This window comes from Macaca nemestrina, chromosome 4 (genome assembly GCF_043159975.1).
Source record: "Macaca nemestrina isolate mMacNem1 chromosome 4, mMacNem.hap1, whole genome shotgun sequence".
Lineage (NCBI taxonomy): Eukaryota > Metazoa > Chordata > Mammalia > Primates > Cercopithecidae > Macaca > Macaca nemestrina.
In genome coordinates, this window is record NC_092128.1 from 172,582,137 (window position 1) to 172,605,161 (window position 23,025).

General features: G+C 39.6%; 1 protein-coding gene and 1 long non-coding RNA gene across 7 annotated transcripts in view; one reads left to right on the forward strand and one right to left on the reverse strand.

The window, feature by feature from the left end:
- The window catches only part of LOC105472767 (glutamate ionotropic receptor kainate type subunit 1), a 404,586-nt gene that overhangs the window by 112,725 nt on the left and 268,836 nt on the right, over positions 1-23,025 (reverse strand). For all 6 annotated transcript variants that reach the window (XM_071095553.1, XM_071095551.1, XM_071095552.1 and 3 more), the window contains exons 4-6: positions 22,310-22,491; positions 3,866-3,919; positions 249-422 (exon numbers count right to left, since the gene is read on the reverse strand). In XM_071095553.1, coding sequence (XP_070951654.1) covers positions 249-422; positions 3,866-3,919; positions 22,310-22,491 — 410 coding nt within the window. The remainder of the gene's footprint in view (positions 1-248; positions 423-3,865; positions 3,920-22,309; positions 22,492-23,025) is intronic.
- Positions 1-23,025, forward strand: part of LOC105472769 (uncharacterized) — a 155,590-nt gene that overhangs the window by 96,535 nt on the left and 36,030 nt on the right. The window lies entirely within an intron of this gene.

A 23,025-nucleotide genomic window follows, 5' to 3' on the forward strand; every position in this document is an offset into this window, starting at 1 on the left:
GTCCTGGCACTGGTTTGGCTGATAATGGTGGCTACTCTTGTCAAGTTTTTGACAAGCTAAAAATAGCAGTTTTTGCTAGTAGCCAGTCACAGCCTTTCAAATTACCTAAAAAACAAACTCCTTCTTCTCTCCTGCAAGTCAAGGCACCCACTGTAACACTTTTCTTTAACATTTTAAAGACACGTGTGATCTTAACCCCGAAGGAATTCAAATATTCTCGCGAGTGATTTTATTTGAAAATGACTTACTGTCATCATGCCATCCAAAAGGCCAGTCTCAGGCCTGGGTGGGGCCTGCAGCCTCTCCATGGACCACTTCTCAATGATGGACGACACGTGAGGGTTGTCAATGTTAAGCAGCCGAAACCCGGTCATGTTTACGCCGCTGTACCTATAGAGCTCCAGATCCAAAGCAAATAAGTCCTGCATGGTATCAAAAAGGATAAAGTGGAAAAGAATTAGCATTTCCATGTTTTTATGCGAAAGAAAATTAATGCTTGTAGCAGCAACTAATACAGTGATACTTCTTATCTGTGGTTTTGTGGTTCATGGTTTCAGTTACCTGCGGTCAACCGCAGTTGGAACATGTTAAGTGGAAAACTTCAGAAATAAGCAATTCGTAATTTTAAAATTGCACACCATTCTGAGTAGCTTGAGGAAATCTTGAGTTGTCCCATGCTGTCCTGCCTGGGACATGAATTATTCCTTTGTCCAGAGTCTCCACACTACAGATGCCACCTGCTCATCAGTCCCTTCATAGCTGTCTCAGTTACGAGGTCGGCTATTGTGGTATGGAAGTACTTTGGTAAGTCAACCTTACACTTCATAATGGTCCCAGTCTGCAAAAGTATTGTGCCTAATTTATAAATTAAGCTTTCTCCTAAGTATGCATATATAAGAAAAACATAATCTATATGGGGTTTGGCACCATACTAGATTTCAGGCATCTATTGGAGGTCTTAGAACACAGACCCATTGGATAAAGGGGAGCTGCTATAGATTAAAACAAAATGGCAGCCATACCACACTATTTCAATAAAAGAACATCTTTCCCATTGTTTTCCATTCACATGCTGCCCTAAAACTTCTAGGGCAGTCATCAGTTTTCATTTTCTTCTGTTTTATTTTTGCCATACTGTTAGAGTTTGGATAAGTCAAGAGGAGGAATTTGGCTGTTGATAATTAGTAGGTCCTTGGTCACAGGCTGTGACATTCTAAAAAGCTAAGAATTCTGTTCCCAGTTTATAGCCTTTGGGGTATTGGAAAAAATACTTATTCCCATTTGGTTCAGTGCTTTTATTTTACATATGAAGAAACTGAGGTTCTGAGTGGTGATGTGACCAGGACGAGAATAAACCACTGGCAGTACCCACTCTTCTCCATCAAATCTTGCACCACAGGCTGTTCCAGGTCTTGCCACAAAGGTGAAATTTGAAAACTGCATATGCTTTTGGCAGGAAAATCACTCCTGGCAGAAAAAAAATCACCTCCTGGCTTGTTGAAAAGAACTCATCTCTCACACAATGAGGGCATGAAGAATGTTCACTGAACATAGGCTCAGAATAGGAACCAAAGGATTCTCTTCAGAGGATATGTTAGAGTACAAGGCTGCATGGATGCAAGAACATCTTAATAAGGGAACCCATTCCCTTTCAGACAATGTTTCAGGAAAAAAAAGTTGAACTCATCCTAGTGTTTTCTATTACAATTTTTCTATTACAGACGAGGCTGGGTGCAAACCAGAAGTTTCTTAATTGATTCACATTTAAGACAGGCTTATGTAATAATTTCAACTTTTTTCTTATATGGAAAGACTAGATTAAAAAATATATCATTAAAATATATCACATTTCAGAAGAAACGCAACTTTCAAAATAACATTTAACAGGAAAAATACTTCCGTAAAAGTTTCGTAACAATGTAACTGGTTTCTGAAAGTGCAATGCAAGACAGGACATTATTCGTGATGATTACAGGTACTGAAGAGCAGCAGATTCAGAAACACTTCGCGATTTGCATTTGCGGAAGATGCATACAAATTTATTCTTTTGATGAACTCTCTCTTTCCCAAGATATATTTGGGTGAGGCAGTAGAACTATAAAAGCACAGCTCTGTGCTCCTAGATCAGCATCAGAAAGGTGTACAATACTGCCTTTTAAAGCATTATATATTTTTTTCCTTAACACTAAGTAACTTTTTTTTTCTTTAACTTTTATTAATACTCATGGGCAAGAATGGTAAGAACATAAAAGCCAACCAGGACAGAATGCAGATAAAATCAGAGGAAAAGGATGAAAGAAGCAAAGTTAAAGAAGAAGACCCAGGAAAAAATGAGTCCTTTAGTACACTCAGTGGATAGAAAGACAGTTAACTCCAGTCTCAGGAGGTAAGACAGAAACTTCGAGAATACACATGAACCCCCACAGAGAATCAATATTACATAGATTTAACATGCTAAAATAAAGCACGTTAAACATGTGCAAAATTAGGTTGTCCTACAATTTAGGGTTTCCATGCAACAAAGAATGTCGGAAATCCAAAATCCAATTTGCTACATCCCCTTGTGCATGCAGAATGAGTGTTAGGGGTGAAGAGGAATAAAAGCGCACTCTTATTCATCCTCTATGGTCTCCTAGCCTTGTTAGATTCCATTGTTGGTATTCCTTCTCAAATTTCTCCCACACCAGCTCTTCCAGGGTGTGTACACCTGGAGGGGGTGGAAAGTTCCGAGGCAGATGGCCATGTCACCTTGAGTAACCGTGAGGTGTTCTTGGTGATGGGAAGAACCATACTTGTGAGCAGAGTAAGACACTTTGCAGTTCCCAAGTTTTCCCTCAGCTGCTCTCAAAGATGATGTGATCAAGAAGCAGGAAGAGGCAGATGGGAAGACGACGCGAACCTTAGTTCAGGAATTTCTACCCTGTACCCACTTCCACCCTATGCTCAGTAGCAGTAATGATTTTGACAACGATCCCAAAGCATTCATTTCATGGTGTCCTCTGCACTCTCAGAGACAGTTGAGTCAGAAATAGAATTTACTACTTCGGATCCTTATTCTAAATTCTTTGGATTCCCCTACTCACTAGCTTGGCAGTTGAATTTGCTAAAATGGTACTGTTACTGAGTCCCCCAGAATCCAGGTCGAATTTAGCTGATACACTCTTACAGATTAGAAAACGAGCTTGATTCTGTTTTTCTTCTCATGTAAGAAAGTGGAGTGTGTGGTTGTGTAGGTGGGGAGGTGGGGGCTGTCACTGATTTCTGAAATTGACTGAATGAAAATTATCACATCGTTTTGATGTGTTAAATACCCTAAATCATTCTCCATGATCAGATAGTCTCTCAAAATTTAAGATGTCCTATGGTTTCTTTTGGATTTCTAAGGCTTAGGACCATGATTTTTCTTAATGGTGCATAATGTTGATTATGCAGAGCATCTCCAAAACTCCCCTTTTTGAAGGTTTTTCAAACATCTGACAGGTAACCCCTGGCTAACCCAGCTATCTACTGGACACAGGCAGGAAAGCCACATCAAATCAATGAATGCCAGACACACTTGGATGCACCTTCTAATGTATATAAAAATTGTAGATGATGCTTTTTTATGAATAGTTTTTACTTTAATAGTTTCTATTTAATGGAATTTTCACTTTAATCCCTTTCTGAATGCACATGCATTGATACAAGTTAAAAAAAGAAAGAAAGAAAGAAGCCTGCTGCTCAGCATTGCTGGATTTAGAGGATTCTTAGGAAAGTAAGGCAAGTCTCCATGACGATATCCTGCCTTTGACACTGGTGAGGCTGACTCTGAAATAACTGTGTGAAGACCTACCATGTGGAATACATTTCTCCCAGATGCACTTACCAGGGTTGTGAAAAAGTAGTGATAGTACTCGGTCATCATGCCCATGAACAGAATCTGCAAACGAGAAATAAGGGGAAAGAATCAGGAACAGAATTACAATAAGAATGGGATAATTTCTAGGGTGACTACAAATGCTTGGGAACATAGAACAGGAAGGGACTTTAGAAATCCACAAACTCAGCAGATCAGAAACCTGAGGCCAATGAGTGGCTGGTGTGGAGCGGGCCAACTGACCTCCAGCCAACACTATTTCCATTACACACTGCTTGACCTACATCAAAGTAATGGGTCTGATGATCAAATTTAAAAATAGTTTGGGCCAGGTGCATTGGCGCAAGCCTCTAATCCCAGCACTTTGGGAGACCGAGGCAGGTGGATCACTTGAGGTCAGGAGTTCGAGACCAGCCTGACCATCATAGAGAAACCCTGTCTCTACTAAAAATACAAAATTAGCTGGGCTTGATGGTGCATGCTTGTAATCCCAGCTACTCAGGAGGCTGAGGGAGGAGAATCATTTGAACCCAGGAGGCAGAAGTTCCAGTGAGCCGAGATCTTGCCATTGCACTCCAGCCTGGGCAACAACAGGGAAACTGCGTCTCAAAAAAAGAAAAAAAAATTGTTTGTACTAAACAAATTTTGTATTTGGGGTTGTCCATAATGCACAGGGTTTTGTCTTTCCCACTGCCTAAGTGTCTGAGCAATCTCATACTTAGAAATATGTATTTTATTGATCTCCCTAGCTTACAACTTAGCATAATGCCACCCTCATTATGAGTAGAACTCATTAAATGTTGAATTGTCAATAATGGCATGTAGATATGTTTAAATGAAGATTTATAAATGAGTATATCTCTGAAGCCTTTCTCTCTCCCCCTTTTCCATGAGTAGGTGAAGAGAGGATTCATTTGTAGATAAAAGGACAGGGACTATTCTGACACCAATTTCACACTGTTTCTTCTTGCTAATTCTCAAATAGCTAAATAGCTACTTGGATCGGGATAGTTCCAGACATTCTGTGAGTGTGTATATTGTTTTTACTTTGTGAAAGAAGGAAAAAAGGAGGTGGATAAGAAGGACAGAGGTTCTACGTTCATTAAACTGTGATCTTACTTTTGGAGTCCCGGAAATGGTGTCAACTGAGAAGAGGCTGCAAATGGTTTAGAGATGATTCTTTCTAAATATGAATAAGGATATCCCTTTCCTTGGATAGATTACCAAAATAACTATTTGGGTGCTTTGGGTGCTTTTTTTTTTTTTTTGTCTTTGCATAGAAATCATACAAATGAAGAGAGAAGATGTAGAAATCACATTTCCAAGGTAGTTTTCCCCACAACTCTGGTCAATTCCGGATGCAAGTAAAAATCCCCTCTGGAAGTTTTTATATCAAAGATTCTTAGACTCCATCAGAGGGACATCCTGAATTACGATTTCTGAAAGTGTAGCCTGGATTTCTGCATTTCACAGCTGTGTTTGAAAATCACTGCTCTATGGGAAACATGTACATTTGCATTAAATAACAAAGACTTTCAGATCTTCAGTTGAAGAGATGGATTGGAAAGGTCTGGGGAAAGGCACTGCAAGTTATCAGAGGTTCTGGAAGGTGCCTAAGATATGTGAACTAGAATGATTTTACATGAAAGGGCATAAGTAATAAAGAGGGTATTAGATGACAGCACATAACCGTATGAACACCAGTCCTACACTTCTCAACAACGTCTCTATTAACGTGAAAACCAGAGAAATACTTAGTGAATTTGTAATGTCATGAACATGAGACAAATGACAGGAAACTCTGTCCATGAATCATCAGCCCACAGGATGTAAGTCACTCCAATGGTGACAACAAGACCAGGCACCTTAAAGGATTTTTTTTTTTTAAAGGGTAGACTTGCTTTAGTGCCATCAATAACATTTAAGGCCATGCATGGTGAGGTCTTGTTAGCTGTTCTCTCATATCATTTGAGCATAAAGAGCTGGCCTGCCAGGGTCAGTCAGAAATCCCATTTTTCACTTTGGTCATTAGATAGTGTAATTGCAGCCAAGATTACCTCTTGAAAGGGAACTGGGCAAGTTTTTTGTGAAGATATAGAGCTGGATATTAAGGTTTAAAATTTTGTTTCTGAAACTGAAAATAGAACACAAAGGCATTTGTGTTTATAGCTTTTCACTTGGGTAAAATTTTTCTTTTTAAACTTCATTATGGAGGCTTTGGATCCCCTGTCAAGAGAGAAGCAGTTTTTTAAACAACCATTTAACTAATTATTTTTATTATTGCCTTTTAAAGTTCGTGGAGGTAAATATTCATTTGATGTGCCTCTTAGTGTTAGAAAAGAGATATTAAAATGCAGCGAATAAACAGCCAACAGGCCGGCTGTTATTGCAAAAAGAACCCTGGGGTCCTCCAGGTACACATTTTATTTGCTGTAGTAGAAAAATCCCCGTTCCTTTTCCTAGCTACTTGCTTGTATTAGTGCCTCCTGGTTCTTCTCTTGAATTTACTAGAAATGGAAATTAAGAAACGAGTCCAGTCATTGATCATTGGCCTGTCAACGTTGTGAACACTCACCCAGGTGAATGAAAAACATCTTGATAAGAACAACAAAGTCAATAGCACCAAAGGCAGTGCTTTTAAAGCAGTTGTTCTTGTGATGGTCTTTAAGCTGGTTGAGACCAGCAGCCCTGTCATATAATTGTAGCATACTTTATCAATAAAACGATTGCATTCCCATTTTGATTTTCTCTCTGCATGTTGGTATTTCAACTAAAAGTCATTGAGGGATTAAGAAAATGTCACATCAAAATGAATGTCAGTTTTAAAAACAAAAAGTATAATCACGATATGGGGAGTTTTCTAATAGTTCTTTGCAGAAATTACTTTCTCCTGAGAATGAGTAGCTTCTTTGAATTTTGATACGGTACTTGTCTGCCGACCTGACCAAGTGGTGCTGACCTAGGCAGTATGTATACTTTATTAGGGCAGTATTGCTAGGAACTATCTCTGGCTTTACTTAATTGTCACAATTAATTTTTTTTTTTTGGCACGAAACATATCATGTCACACACACTAAAATGTAATAAAGGCAGCTATCAATACTGTTCATATGGATAGCATATTCCTCTGAATTGCTTCCACTAATATGTTCTTCTAATAAGGCTCATTTCTTTTTTTTATTTTCATTTTATTTTTGAAACAGAATCTTACTTTGTCACCCCAGGCTAAAGTGCACTGGTATGATCTCGGCTCCCTGCAACCTCTGCCTCCTGGGCTCAAGTGATTCTCCTGTCTCAGCCTCCTGAGTAGCTGGGATTACAGGCATGCAACACCACGCCCAGCTAATTTTTATATTTTTATTAGAGATGGGGTTTTACCATGTTGGCCACACTGGTTTCGAACTCCTGACCTCAAGTGATCCTCCTGCCTCGGCCTCCCTAAGTGCTGGGATCACAGGTGTGAGCCACTGCACCTGACCAAGGCTCATTTCTTAATGGATTTAATCTTATTAAACAACTTTTGATGTATCATTGAATTAGATTGACAGTTAAAAACAACCCAGCCCTTTTGTTAACATTATGTATCTAAAATAGGCAGGGTGTGGAATGTCTATTGATTTTGGAAGATTCCTAGTGTGGACGTCATTAGTACTGTTTTTCCAGTTTTCCAACTCAAAGGTCACATACTAGGATTGCCTTTTCTAGTCCCTTGGGCTTGGGTAGGGGTATGTGCTGGTTCTAGCCAATGAAGTGGCGATGATTCTGACATATGTCACTCTCCAGAGATCTCAGTTCCCTAATATCACTAGCATTGTTATCAGTGCCGGAACAAGCTGTTCATTTTTGAATAAATACATTTTTCTCTTTCATGAATACTGCAAGTCATGTAAATCGTCTTGTTTACAACTTTGTTTTGATTGCTAGGAGGTTTAGGGTCAAAATTATGGGTCTTCCTTTGGCAACTAGTCAGGAGCACAGGGCATGCATTTTTTGTGTGCTAATGTTATCCAGCTTTATGTCTTTGTTACCTACTTTTCTCCTTTGTGCCAACTCTCCTCCCTTATAAAAACATTTATTAGTTTGTTTCAAATATAATTTTCTAGGCAGCGCCAATTCTTTATAGAATAAAGATATTACAAACAAACAAATAATCATGATTGGGACAAGTCAAATAATTTTTCCCCATATAAATGGGTGGAATTCTTCAGATCTGATGTAGCTGAGTTGGGTTAGAGTAATGAAAAAAAGGTTTCCAACAAAACAGTTTTTCCCCCTAACTCCAGTGATCACCACTGATAGTTAATTCTAATCTATATTGTTACAGAATTAATTATAAGAACTCAAAAGACATCAATACCGAAGGACTTAAGCTCCTGCATACTTTGGACCTTCCATTCCATCTAGATAACATAATCCTTAAATCAGAGGCAGGGGAGTGGCTTGTACCTATTGTAAATGCTTTCTCCATATCATGCTACTCTACATGGAAATACTGTAAGACTATTCCATTGTTTCAGTAGCTAAAAAATAATTACTGCTTTATTTTATTTCCAGTAAATGGGTCATCAGAAGGCAGAATAAAAACTCAATGCCGGCCAGGCATGGTGGCTCACGCTTGTAATCCCAGCACTTTGAGAGGCTGAGGTGGGCAGATCACCTGAGGTCAGGAGTTCAAGACCAGCCTGACCAACATGGAGAAACCCTGTCTCTACTAAAAATAAAAAAATTAGTCGCGCGTGGTGGCACGTGCCTGTAATCCCAGATACTCAGGAGGCTGAGGCAGGAGAATCACTTGGACCCAGTAGGCAGAGGTTGCGGTGAGCCGAGATCAGGCCATTGTACTCCAGCCTGGGCAACAAGAGTGAAACTACATTTCAAACAACAACAACAACAACAACAAAACCTCAATGCCAGCTGGCTCTTGAAAGGACAATTCTAAGGCCCCATTGTTATCAATATATCCTGAGACACAGTCTTTGCTCACTGACAACAGTGATCCCTCATTGGTCCAGTTGCTTTCTGGAGTTTTTGCCACAGAACGCTCATGACCTTGTTCACAGTGGTATTGACCTTCTTAGTCTGGTCTAGTTGTTCCTGGCTGTGATGATCTCTTAGATCTTGATGGGTGAAGTTATCACATACAGCCTGAGCAGCACCAAGGCCGTATTTTAGTTTGTCTTGTGAGTCCTCAATGAAGTCTAGGTAAAGATGACCAGGACGTAGTTCACAGGGGTCTAATGGCTGTGGTTGGTGACAGAGTCATTCTATAAAATACAGGGAAAGTCTTTGGCTCAGAGTCTTCCAACAACATGTGGAGGTATCTTAAGAAGCCTGCACCATGTTTCAGTCTGATCATTTTCTGGAAGGCAATGCAGAGCTATGGAGACACAGACGAAAAATTTCTCTCCACAAATTCTCAGCAACCATCACTAAGGGAATCCGTATATCACACATAATTGGTCTGCTGTTGCTACTGTGGTAACAGAAACTCAAAATGGAACCTGGAGTGCTCCTGAGCAACTTTGAGGTGTTCTTGTAATATTTATGGGTTTTTTTTATTACTGCTTTTTTCCATTGAAAAATAGGCATCTTGGAAGTTTATACTGACTAAGCTGAAGTGTATTTCTCTTTTTATAGCCTTTCTCTATATCAGGATAAATTCTAAACCACCAGACATGGTTTGTAATCAATAATTTCAAGTGAATAACTTCCAAATGTGTGAACATGCAATGTGGCTAAAATAATGTTTTACCTCAAGATAGAAATAAGGTATTTTTGGCACAAGAGTCTTCAGGAAACCATGTGAATGATATCAAGTCTCTGAGCAGCAATTTTAAGAAGAAAGTTTGAGCTTCAGAGTGTAGCTCTTTTTTATTTGCTAACTGTAATATTTTAGGCTATATCTATACTATCCTCTGAGCCAGATGCCTCTTTGGCCATGCAATTTTTAATGGTGGTCATCAGTAAAACAAAGTAGATATAAAACAGTCTTTAGATCAGTGTTTATTGCTATAGAAAGTACATTCAAGCCACACTGAGTGATTATAGCTTACACCTACAAAAGGAACAGTGGAATGTACAGAAAATGGCATTAGACCCCACAGAGATCCTGATATACAGAAAGATACCCATCTCCTTATGGAGGAGGCTAAATAATGGTTCTCTAAAGATGTCCACGTCTTAATTCCAGAACCAACTAATGTGTTCCTTTACATGGAGATGGACTTTACAAATGTGATCAAACGAAAGATTTTGAGATGGACAGATTTTTCTGAGTTATCTAGGTGGGCCCAATGTAATCACAATGAAAACAGCAGGGTCTTGAGGCAGAGAAGGTGTAAATGGGAATGTGTAAATGGAAGGAGAGGGAAAGAGGGAGTGTGACGCAGGGCCAAAAGACAAGGAATGAGGACCGTCTCTGTAAGTAACAAAAGGCAAGAAGTTGGATTTTCCCCAGAAGCTTCCAGAAGAAAAGCAGCCCTGCTGACAAAATGATTTTAGATTTCTGATCTCTATAACTCCAAATGAATATATTGTTTAAGTCACTAAATTTGGAATAATTTGTTACAGCAGCAATGGAAAACCAATACATCTCATTTTCTCATCTTTCTGTGATTACGGCATATGAAATTGCCATAACCCTAACTCCAGTGATTGGTACATTACTGCAGCTTTGGTAACGTCAAAAACATGTGTCATGTTTTTGGAAAAATTGACTTTTTTTTTTGGTTTGAGGTTGACAGCTTGCTAAATTTCTCTGTTTCCTCCATTCACTTACACGTATTAACCACATGCATGTACACAGGTGATAAGCTAACCACAAGTCTAGGGGTTTTCCTTGCATTTGAAAACTGTGCTATACGATTTATAAATTCAGCCCCCTTTTCTTCTGCCTCCAAGTTAAACTACAGAAAAGCAAAAGGTATTCCACAAAGAGTTGATGAATTAAATAACTGTACTATTTGGAAGTTCTTCTCAGTCTTAACTCCTTTATAAGCTTCTCTCCCTGGAGGTATGGTCTGCAAGAGAAAGCAAGCTCATACTAATACATATTAATAAGTGGAGTGGAAATCATTGGGGTTGAGTTTAGCTTAGAAGATGATCCTGCTAGAAGAGCCAGATTGCATCACCCAGGTGCACAACAGATGAGATTATGCTATTTAAGGAGGACAGACTGTTGAGAACAGAGCAGGAAAAGAAGATTTCCCATGGCAGAATGAAATAGGCAATCCGGTAAATAGGAGAGAATGGAACTTTGGGGGCAATTACATGAACCTAAAAAATCACCTCTCTGCAACATCTAGGGAAAATTGGTGGAAAGATGATATGTAAGACAGAATACAGGGGAAAGAAATTTTAACAGCAAATTATTGAACAAAATCTAGAAACTGGAAGGTAACAGAATAGTTTGAATTATTATCTACCCCAGATGATTCAGTGTAATCTTTTTGTAATAAGCTTCTTTCATAATGATGTTCATGAAAACTATACTTCAAATTTGCTTGAAAGTCACCTTTTGAAGGAGACACAGGGGCGCAGCCATTAAATGGTGATCTTGCTGGTCTCGTGAGACCTCTATTACCCAGTAAAGTCTTCATGAGTCTGGGGCCTGATCTTCAACTTTTTGGGTGACTTGACTTTGTCAATTTATCTGAAAATTATCAGGCTTAGAAAACAGTTTATATCAGTGTTTCTCAGTATATTATTAGAACCAACAAGAAACTTTTCCAAAATACCAATGGCTGAGCCTCATTCCTAAATATTCTGATTTATTTTGTCTGGGGTATGTTTCAGGCATTGATAGTTATTAAAAACTCCCCAGGTGATACTTATGTACAACCAGTGCTGAGAACCACTGATTTATATTAACCAAGCTCATATTTTTAAGCTACAACAATAATATTCACAGTGACTGCTTGCTGAGTGCCACAGCATGATGTTCACTACAGTAATAGGTTCTTGACATTTAATTGGAGAGAAAGTGTTATTCCTAATTTATAGATCTGAGAGACAAAGCATAGTTATAGTATCTGAACCCAGGTTTGATTTCAATCTTGGGATCTTAGGGCTTTATTAATTTCTTAATTGATAATAGGAGGTGTAAGTGGCAGGAAAGTTAATAATTTGCACAAAATTCTGCTGGCGTTTGAGAACCCAAATAAAAGCATATGGTTATTTAAGACCACAGTTAGAACCACAGGAGTCAAAGCTTTATCTTAAGTAGGATGCATCGATCCACCCACCAGAGTTTGTTAAGTTTCCTGTCTACTCGTAAGGGAGCCTCCTGTGTAAATGCTGGACCCAGCTGTGAAAGGGCCTTCTTTGGACGATGTTCCAGGGACTAGGAGGTTCTTCACTCACAGTTCTTCTGTAAGAATTCAGACCTACCTTGATCTCCTATTATGACATCCCTCAAGATATCTGAATTAATTAGATACAGTTTTTCTTGTGATTTTAAATCCCTTTAGGTCACATTTGGAAATAACTTTAATCTCCTTAATGGAGTAAGAAAGGATAGTTTCTAAAAATTTGTAACAGATTTTTTTTTTTTTTGCTAAAAGGGTATATTAGACATAATAGATATTTTTGTAATAGATGTTATAATGACAGTGGGAACAGGTGTGGAGAGCTCTGCACGCCATGCTAAGAAATGTGTCCTTTATTCCTAATGCAACATCCAGGGTGGGGAGGGTGGCGCTCAGCAGCTTCAAACATGGAGGTATAACATCGGACATTTTACTCAGAATGAATAGTGTTTGAGACTATGCAGAGGATGGTTAGGAAATAGGAGGGGAAAGGAACTTGTGGCAGAGAGATCAATTATATTAGTACAGAAAGAAGATGATGAGAGATAGAGAAAAGGAGGTTGAATCTGAAACATATTCCAAGGGCAGAAAATCTCCAGTTTGCTAACTAATGAATGTGAAAGGTGAGAACAAGTAAGGTGAATTTCTCGGGTTCTGGCTGCAGTAATTGGACAAAATTTCTTTTTCTTTTTTTTTTTTCTTTGAGACAGAATCTCGCTCTGTCGCCCAGGCTGGAGTGCAGTGGCGCGATCTTGGCTCACTGCAAGCTCCGCCTCCCGGGTTCCCGCCATTCTCCTGCCTCAGCCTCCCGAGTAGCTGGGACTACAGGCGCCCGCCACCTCGCCTGGCTAGTTTTTTGTATTTTTTAGTAGAGACGGGGTTTCACCGGGTTAGCCAGGATGGTCTCGATCTCCTGACCTCTTGATCCACCCGCCTCGGCCTCCCAAAGTGCTGGGATTACAGGCGTGAGCCACCGCGCCCGGCCAATTGGATGAAATTTCTAGTCACCAAGAAAGGGACAGAGGAGGAGAAACTGGTTGGTTGAGGGAAGAACGAAAAGGGTGCAAAGTGTTAATTCTAGCATGGAAATGTAATTAGGTCAGGTGAGATCTCAAGGAGACTGGTATGTTAGGCTGAGAAGAGCCTTGGAAACCATTGTTGTGATGTAGAGCAGGGAGTGATGTAGGATGTTAGAGTTGGGAAGCCAGTTCTAAGAATTGTATCGCACCTGTAGTTTTGCCTAGACACAAGACTACTGCTACTAATGACAACGATAATCTTTAAGCGAAATATGTTATATATTGGTGATGAGCTTAATACCTTATATTTAATCCAATGTCACATTTAAATTTTCTCAAATAATATGACATATGTACTAATACATTGCCTTTCTAGAGAAGTGGAAAATAATGAATCACCGGATCCTTCACTAATTAATGATCTCATCTAATACATTAGAGTTTTTAATGATATTGTAATTCCCCTTTCACCCCAGAAGATTCTTTGGCACATAGAACTCCATGGGCCAAAAAAATACCTGGCACATAGTTTGGCTGGATAAATGGTGAAAGTTACATTTCACAGGATTACCCTTATAGCCGAGAGGATTTGGCTAACAGTCATGGGAAAAGTAGGAGGATTGATAAAATCTTGCATTTATGAAGGGTTGAGGAAGTAGAAAAGGTTAACCTAGCAAAGTAATTTTTAAACCACTTTACTGTGCAGGCTTCTTTAGAAAATCTGATGGATACTACAAACCCCTTTCCACAAAAAAGGCACATCCAAGAGCATGCACATTCCTACAATTTTGAATAAAGTTGAAGTTCATTGATAAAATAGGCTTAAGATGTGCCCCGGCATACACATCTTCAAATACTCTTCACAATTTCTTCTAAAGTACCCCTGCTTCCACTGCAAGGAAATTTTTTCTTCTCTCCTACTATAGTCAAATGTTGATATAACTGGGATTAAGCATTAGAGCATTTTTGAAGCATACACATATACGGTTTTTCTCACTTCCCAATTCAGGTTGAAGCAAATCTAAGTCCTTTCTTAAATTGACTTTTTGGAGGCCTTTGAGAATCCTCAAATGGATATCCCGGACACTAAGAATATGGGCAAATTGCACAAACCTTTAGTAAATTGTTGGTTATCCACAGATGTCAATTAATCCTTGTATACATTTAATAATATACTCATATCTGTGAACTGCTCCTTACAGCTAAAACTAACTATGTGTTCAGGGAATATAAATAGATGTTAATATCAGCCTGAGAACAGCATAATTAGGATGAGAAAGTAGCGCCAAAATAATTATATAACATACTACAAATTATCACCAAATTAGTATAAATTGAGATTCATCATTATTACATTGTCAGGATTTATCCAAAGTAATGAACTTATCAATTAACTGGCTCAAAGACTATCAAAGGACTGGAGAAACTTTAAGAAAGAATGAACTGCTTAATTAATTTCCTATTTCTTTGAGAGCCTACTAAGTACAAGCAAGTTCTTTATATCTAAACGCCGGTAAGAGGACTCTTGGTCACGTGTGCATGGAAGCTCAGAGCTGATGGAAATATTAGCAGGCTTTGATAATGTTATTTATAGATGAGGTGACTGAGTTGAAGAGGCATCAATAGAATTTCTCGAAGCTGCCCGTTTACAGGATGTGAGCAACGCGAGTGATGTGAACATCATACTCTGATCTGAAATTCCAGACCTGTCATTGAGTGTGTGACCTGAAGCCTCATGTTCCTCATCTATGACATAGACTATTTTGAGAGGATAAAAAGAGATCATTCCAGTCAAACACACAGCACATTATGCATGCAGGGAATACCAAATAAATGGTAGTTATTTTACTCTATTAGGGAAAAAGCAGAACTTGCAAATGGGTCTCCCAACTTTCAGTCTAAGATTCTAGTCACCATCCCTCACTGGCAGGAATATACCTATATAACAAACCTGCACATGTACCCCTGAACAGAAAACAAAAGTTCAAAAATAAATAAGTAGGTCATGCGCAGTGGCTCATGCCTGTAATCCCAGCACTTTGGGAGGCCGAGGCAGGCAGATCACCTGAGGTCGGGCGATTGAGACCAGCCTGGCCAACATAGAGAAACCCCGTCTCTACTAAAAATATAAAATTAACTGGGCGTTGTGGCACATGCTTGTAATCTCAGCTGCTTGGGAGGCTGAGGCAGGAGAATCACTTGAAACTGGGAGGCGGAGGTTGCAGTGAGCCGAGATCACGCCACTGCACTCCAGCCTGGGCAACAAGAGCGAAACTCTGTCTCAAATAAAATAATAAATAAATTAATTAAAAGTTTTTTAATTAAAAAAAGAAAGTATCTTTATGGTATTAGGCCAATTTGCAAGCATTGGATAGTTTTACACTTGCTACATTCATTTTCAAGGTCTTTTTTTGCCTTAATGGGGCAGAGATTTGGGTTTTTATTCTTCTTGTTGCTTCCACTATTGTATCTCCAACACCTTCAATCAGTGCTCAACAAATGAGTATTGAATAAAAGAATAAATTTCTCTACGATATCCCTACCACATTCTCTACTTGGCCATGGGACATTTGATATAATTTGCATTTCTTTTTTTTTTCTTTTTTATTATACTTTAAGTTCTAGGGTTACATGTACACAACGGGCAGGTTTGTTACATATGTATACTTGTGCCATGTTGGTGTGCTGCACCCATCAACTCGTCATTTACATCAGGTATAGCTCCCAATGCCATCCCTCCCCGCTCTTCCCTCCCCAAAATAGGCCCCGGTGTGTTGTTCCCCTTCCAGAGTCCAAGTAAACTCATTGTTCACCATTTCTTAAGGAATTGTGTAAAGCTAGACATGATTGGATGTTTGAGAATAAAATGAAACACCTTAATTCAAGAAGTGCAAGGCTTAACTAAAATATGTTTCAGGTTGCAATAAGACAAGAATCAGTTGACATCTTGTTGTACACAACAGTTGCAGAAGAGGTTACATTTTTTTTTTCCTTTCAAAGCCTCAGATAAGTTTTAAATCCCACACCTGCCACTTGCTAGCTCTGTGACCTTGGGCAAGTTACAAAATCTCTCTGGGCTCTGTCAGTTTCTTCTATACAGAATTTTCTTGTAAACATTACATGACTGATGCATTTAACCTGTTTAGCACAGTGCCAGCCTCCGGTACGTGTTCAGTATAAAATGGCCCCTGAGGTCTTTGGCCTATTCTATGTGTTTATGATGAAAAAAATGATTGACTTATAGATCTGACTTGGTGGGCACATGTTTACAATCCCTTAGCATAGTGTGCCATGCTTGACTTGATGTTTTCTATCATGAGAGATCACAGCCGATGGTTACTTCTGTCTTATCTAAATGAGAGATGAAACCAATTTAACCATCTCTGTTTGCCATCATTACAGCCAGTGGGCACAACATACATGAGGAGAGAATCAATGCACAAAATTATTTGATTAACTAGCATTGTCCTTGCACTTCCTAGCAGAGGAAAACCAGGCATTTAAGAAAACAAACAACAAAAAACTGTTTTCTTCCTCGCCTTGTTTTTATGTTAATTGAAAGAGATAAAAAACAAAAAAGTGGATGGGGGGCATGCAAGAGCATGCAAGAGCATGCAAATGTTGACAGGAGAAAATGCAATATAGCTGTACAAACTATTTTGGTGCTAAATGTTTTATGGAGACTAATGGCTCAATTATAGCTAAATACTCGTTGCCACTAGCGTTGTGGGAGAAAAAATCCTTCCTCGATTTGTTCATATAAAGGAGAGAGCAGGTTTTCTGAGTGTGAAACAGTGTGTTCATGCTCACCTGCTGGCCATTCTCCAGCTCAGGAAATTGGCCCAGCCCCCAGGGGGCTTCCCACTGAATGGAGCAAGGCAGTGCCACCTTGCTTTTTCATCAGAGAACCATTAGGAATGGGTGCCTGAAATAGCGATTTGCTCACTCAATCCTACTATAGATTTAAAAGTAACTAGGCAGTTCTCCAAAGAGCCGAATTTATTTTCAGGAAGTGAAGTCACAGGCTCAGATGCATTACAGTTCCTTAATAGTATAGGATTTCATAGTTGAACAAAGCCTTTCTTTCGGGGTAACAGAGGCATGGAGGAGCAACTCACCCAAATGTACTTGGCAGAGATGAGAGTATAGCAGACTCACTGGGGTAGAAGAAAATATGACTTTGGGGATGATTTACTGAAAGAATCTAGAACAGTTCTTGGCTCATTCATTCGTTTGGTTCATTTATTCATTTGACAGAGCTGTACTGAACACTCGTTATGTGTCAAATAATGTAGTAGGTGCTAGGGATTTGGGGGCAAAGGACAAAGAAGGTTTCTGTCCTCTTGGAACTTACAGTGTAGTAAGGGATATGGATAACACATGAGTAAATGTGTTAATTCACTATGATTTTTATTGTGGTGACAGAGCAAACTAAGTAGAGTGAAGGGATATAGAGAATGAGAAGGGAGCTTCCTCTCTTTTATCTCCCAAGAGATATTCATGAAAACTTAGGTGGGAATGACTGGGAATTTAGAATGTTCCTGGATTTGGCAACCGCAAATGCAAAGGCTATGATGTGGGGAGAAAAGGCTGTGTCACGTGGCCAGAAAGGATTCCTCTGAAATGAGTATCAGATACTGGAGGCCAGCAAGAAGGCTGAAGAGAGAGGCAAGGTCAGCTCACGCAGGCCTTGGTACTTTCTATATATTTAAGTGTATGCTCAGCATATGGTAGATAAAATTACCTTAGCTTCAATTTTCAGTTGCAAAAGAGGAATAATACCAATCATATTAGAAGTTCTTGGGTCACTTACATGAGATGGTTGCTTAGCACCCAGCATCCTGCTAGGCACAAGTTGGGAATTCCATAGGTAGAGCTTTCTTGCCCTTTGCTTCATTATTTAAATTCATCTCATTTCAGCCATTCCCTCAGTAAAATCACACTTGGTATGAATGAGGGTGTATAAGAAGGATAAACAGCAAAGAGTCAGTGAAAGAGTAGTTGGACTTGGGGAAATGAGAGTAAGGAGGAGCAGTGGTTTCCACGGTGAAGGCAGGTTACAGAGAGAGCAGCATCTTTTCAAAGCATCAGGACCATGCTGCGAGGTGGTGGGTGGGTAAGTTGGGGAGAGGACACATGCAACCTTCTGGTTTATGGAAACTTTCCAACTGTAGAAATTCATGAAGAAAGTTCATATGAAAGCCCTATCTTCTGTAGCCTAATCAAGTCTTGACATTCAAATTTCAAATGAATTTTGGAGAAATAACTTCTCAGATTCTCATCATATAGTACTTGTTCAATATGAATAGAAATAATTACTTTGCTGGAGTAATTAGCATGCCCAAGAATAACTATAGACTTTTCCCCAATTTTTACTTTTGGATAAATGTTAAATATCTTTAAAGTGCCTTTGATTTCTTCTTTTCTTAAGAATCATGGAAAGGTGGGAAAATATGATAAAGATGCAGGGAAATGCAGGATAATGATGGCAAATGCACATAAAGAGAGTACCACATTGACCTGGCAGAGAAATGTTCTTGGCAGTGATTTCAGTTACCAGAAAAGTAAAAGCTATTAATACTAATGTTATCTAAAGAAGACCAGCAGCATATGGTTGTGTTTTTTTCCAGACATTTCTGAAAGCCTACTTCAGAATAGTCATCCATACTGCTTGGGGGCCCTTCAGAGTAAAGTGAGCACACAGGCTCTGAGATGAGGCAGTCTGGAGACCACATGTCAGCCTAGCCAGGCTCAGAGAGTGATCTTATATGGGCCACTTATCCTGTCTGAGCATCAGTTGCCTCACCTCGAAAGCGAGAATACCCAACTCACCTCAGGGGGTGGTTTGAGATTGATGCTATGATCATGTAGGATGCCATGCACCTTCGTTGGTACCTCTTAGGACCCTCGGTAAAAGAGGTAAGTCTCCTTCCTTTCCTTTCCTTGGGTTCAAGGATTAGTGGAATGGCAGCCAGAATCAGGAACCAGAACTCCTGAGTCCTCAGCCTCCCTAGGGAATCTCTTAGTCGACAAGTCTCTGTTTCTACAGGTTTTTCCCCAGGGCAAATGGAGCAAGTTAAGCTGGATCACATAGAGTGCTTAGGCCTTACTTTGACCAGAACAGAAAAGTTCTGATGTCTCCAATATCCCATTTCAAGCACATCTGCCTCTGGAGGTTCCAATGAAGTCCTGTTAAGCTGACCTGAGTCCTCTGTAGTTATTCCAAAAAGAGCAATTGCCCTTTTACATGCAATACGGGAGGAATTTCATGCTAGGACCTTTAAAAAAAGGTTCTTATCTCCAAAGTATTTGCAGATTATTAGTCTAGAACGAAAACTGGATGAGCCGTCTCTTTAGTGTCTTCCTCCAAGCCTCACAGCCACTCTTAACACTAAAATGATTAGGAAAAGCAAACATAGGTTAAAACATAAGAGAGAGGATAGAGAGAAAAACGTCTGTGTCAGTGGCTGGCACAAAGCTGAACTAATCCTACTCCCTGCTGTCCCGGCTAGACATTTCTTGAGAGTGCTGCTCTTAGATATTTTGCTTTTGTTTTTGTCTTAATTGTCCTTTGAATGATGTCATCCCCAGGCTACTAGGAAAGAGCCACTTCTATCAAAGGAACTTCAAGTCCAAATTTAGTGAAATAGAAGCAGCCCTTCCCTGCCACCACCGTACGCTGTTCTTGCCTATTCCAGACCTGCCCTTGGGAGAGGTGTGGCCAGTTATGTGAGACAAATGAGTATCTAGCAAAGAGAAGCCTCATCAGAAAATCATTCTCTTAAATCTAACAGACGTCCTCAACCTCTGTTACAACAGGCTCCTGGGAAGGGAAGCTTCTTTGCCTTTTGAGGGCTACACATAAATCTGGGTGTTTTTCTCAGTTCTGACCCACACACTTCATTACATCCTTTAATGAACTGTGTTAACATTCTCAAATGAAGCCTTATGATAAAGGATTACTGATTGCGTTTCTTTACCTTTAAAGTTCTTCAGTTGTTGACACTACTGCCACATGCTTGCTTGCTTTATTGAGAGATAATTTTAATATCTAAAGATTTGTTAATGTAACTATAGCATAGAATTAAGAAACCAATACTTTCTGCCTAACAGGAGTGACAGCATGTCATGGTGGAGAAAGCACTGGATGTATGACTCTGGCGATGTCATTTTATATCTTGCAAAGTGTGAGAATTAGATATGGTGATGTCTGTAATTGCTTTCAATGCAACTTTGTGTTCCCAGCTTTTTATTTTATTTATTTAATTTTTTGGGGACGGAGTCTCGCTCTGTCACTCAGGCTGGAGTGCAGTGACATAATCTTGGCTCGCTACAACCTCCACCTCCCAGGTTCAAGTGATTCTCTTGCGTCAGCCTCCCAAGTAGCTGGGATTACAGGTGCCCATCACCACACCTGGCTAATTTTTTTTGTATTTTTAATAGAGACCGAGTTTCACCATGTTAGCCAGGCTAGTCTTGAACTCCTGACCTCAAGTGATCCTCCTGCCTTAGCCTCCCAACTCTAACTTTAAATAGATTTCTTTTTTACGCTAATCATCCAGCAGATAATAGAAACATTTGGTTAACTTTTTTGACTGTCGATGTTCAGTGCAATTAAAAACTCAATTCTGAACTCAACGGTTGTGTGGAGGTGCTCTGCAAGTGTGAGATGGAGCACCAGAGAGTCAGGCCAGATGACTATTTGAAAGGAGCTCTTTCTAGTGATTCAAGAATCCACAGTTCTGCATTCCTGTGGAGGGGTTTATCTACTTATGAAATCACCAGCCCTTACCGTCAACAACATAGCAATCCCAGACCTTTTAAACAAAACAGTACAATAACAGCTTGTGTTATTTAGATAAAAACATTGCCTATGCCACAATAACGACTTAAACATAAAGAGATGGCAGGCAGACCACATAAATAAAACCTGGCTATTTTTTCTTTCTTCCAGGTTCAATCATCTGATCTTTTATTAATGCTTCTATTTTAAACATCTCGCTAGCCTTTCCAGATGTGTATTACAAGATGTTTAGCAGTACCCACTAGTTGCCAGTGGAGGACCCTGTTCCAAATATGACACCCCGAAATGTCTTCAGACATTGCTCTAAGTTTCCAGGGGGCAAAATCATTCTGGAGTGAGAAGTACTAGTCTATGCTTTTTTTTTCTTCTAATTCTGAATTTACTTTTTTGGTTTTTTTTTTGAGTCGAAGTTTCGCTCTTGTTGCCCAGGCTGGAGTGCCTGGAGTGCAATGGTGCGATCTCGGCTCACTGCAACCTCCGCCTTCCGGGTTCAAGGGATTCTCCTGCCTCCACCTCCCAAGTTGCTGAGATTACAGGCATGTGCCACCAGGCCGGCTAATTTTGTATTTTTAGTGGAGATGGAGTTTCTCCATGTTGGTCAGGCTGGTCTCGAACTCCCAACCTCAGGTGATCCCGCCTGCCTCGGCCTCCCAGTGAATTTGCTTTCTTAAACATAAGACCAAGTGCTCAGAAATTATTGTTCTATTGTTATTATTCTGAACATTACTCATGTCTTCATTTATGTAGGATTTCACAATTTACTAAGTATTTCCACCCACATTGTCTGTGGAGATTAATGCATAGCAGTTTATTGTCTACAACAAATTAGAAGAAAGAGGCATATTTTCTGTAACTGTCCCTGTATGCCTTTTTTTATTGTGTTTGCAATCCTGCATGTTTGACAAAAGGGGTCTTGCCATGAGGAAGATGTATTTAGGACGAGTCAGGCATTGTGTAAATGAAATCTGGCACAGTCTTTTCAGGAGACATGAGAGAGAGAGAGAGAGAGAGAGAGAGAGAGAGATGTTTAATCATCTCGAAATGATGTCCTCCTCTCATCTTCTGCTGGTAGGAGTCACATACCACTTGGTCCACCCATAGAAGCACACATTTACAACTAAACACTCACATACAGCTTCACCGAAGCCCCATTAACTCTCTGAGCCCCTTGCCTCTTTAAAAGGGCTCTGAAAATTATAATCTTCAGCCTAAACTGGACTGCTGCAGTTTTATCATGCTGCATGAAGTGAAAACTAGATGGCATTTTTGAAAAATAGAAAATAACATTTCTCCCACACTTGCACCTCCTCCCTAGCCCTCTTACCTGCTTAAGGATTTCAGCGGCTGTTTCATGTGAACAATCAAATATCACATAGAACTCCTTGCCTTTCTTCATCTCCTTGAGTAAAGGCTTGGCATCTTTATTCCCAGAGGGCAGCTGGCGGATTTTGATTTTAATATTATATCTGGAGGGAGCTTTGATGAGCTCTTGTAGACGAATTAGACCTAGAAAATGACATCCAATCATGCAACAGAGACTGTTCTGTCGACAGAGTATTGTTTATTGTTATCTATAGTTAAACTTGTTTCAACTCCAAAATGTACCCACTGACCACCTTCCTAATGGTTACACTCCTGACTTCCCATTTGTCACTCATCTTTCTGTGGTGGATCATACTATTTCCCCTTTGTGGGTATGTGTGGCTTGGAAGCATAATTTTGTCAGGAGCATTTTAAATTTATTTAGAATGCAATTGTCCTTTCCAGCTTTCAGCAAACACCTCCCATCTTTAACAAATCAAGCCTGCAACTGTAAAACTTGGTAAACAAAAAGTTGGTTGAAGTTTCCAAAAGAGTTCGATGAAATAGATCACACCTGCTCACTTACAAAGCTAATAGAATATGGAGATTTGTCGAGGCTATAAACTTCTGTTAGCCTTTTATTAAGTATTTATATAAAAATACTCTTAACCAGCTAATTAGTCGGGTTGCTGTATATAATCTTTCAGTTCCTGCCATATAAACTATTTGTAAATGGCT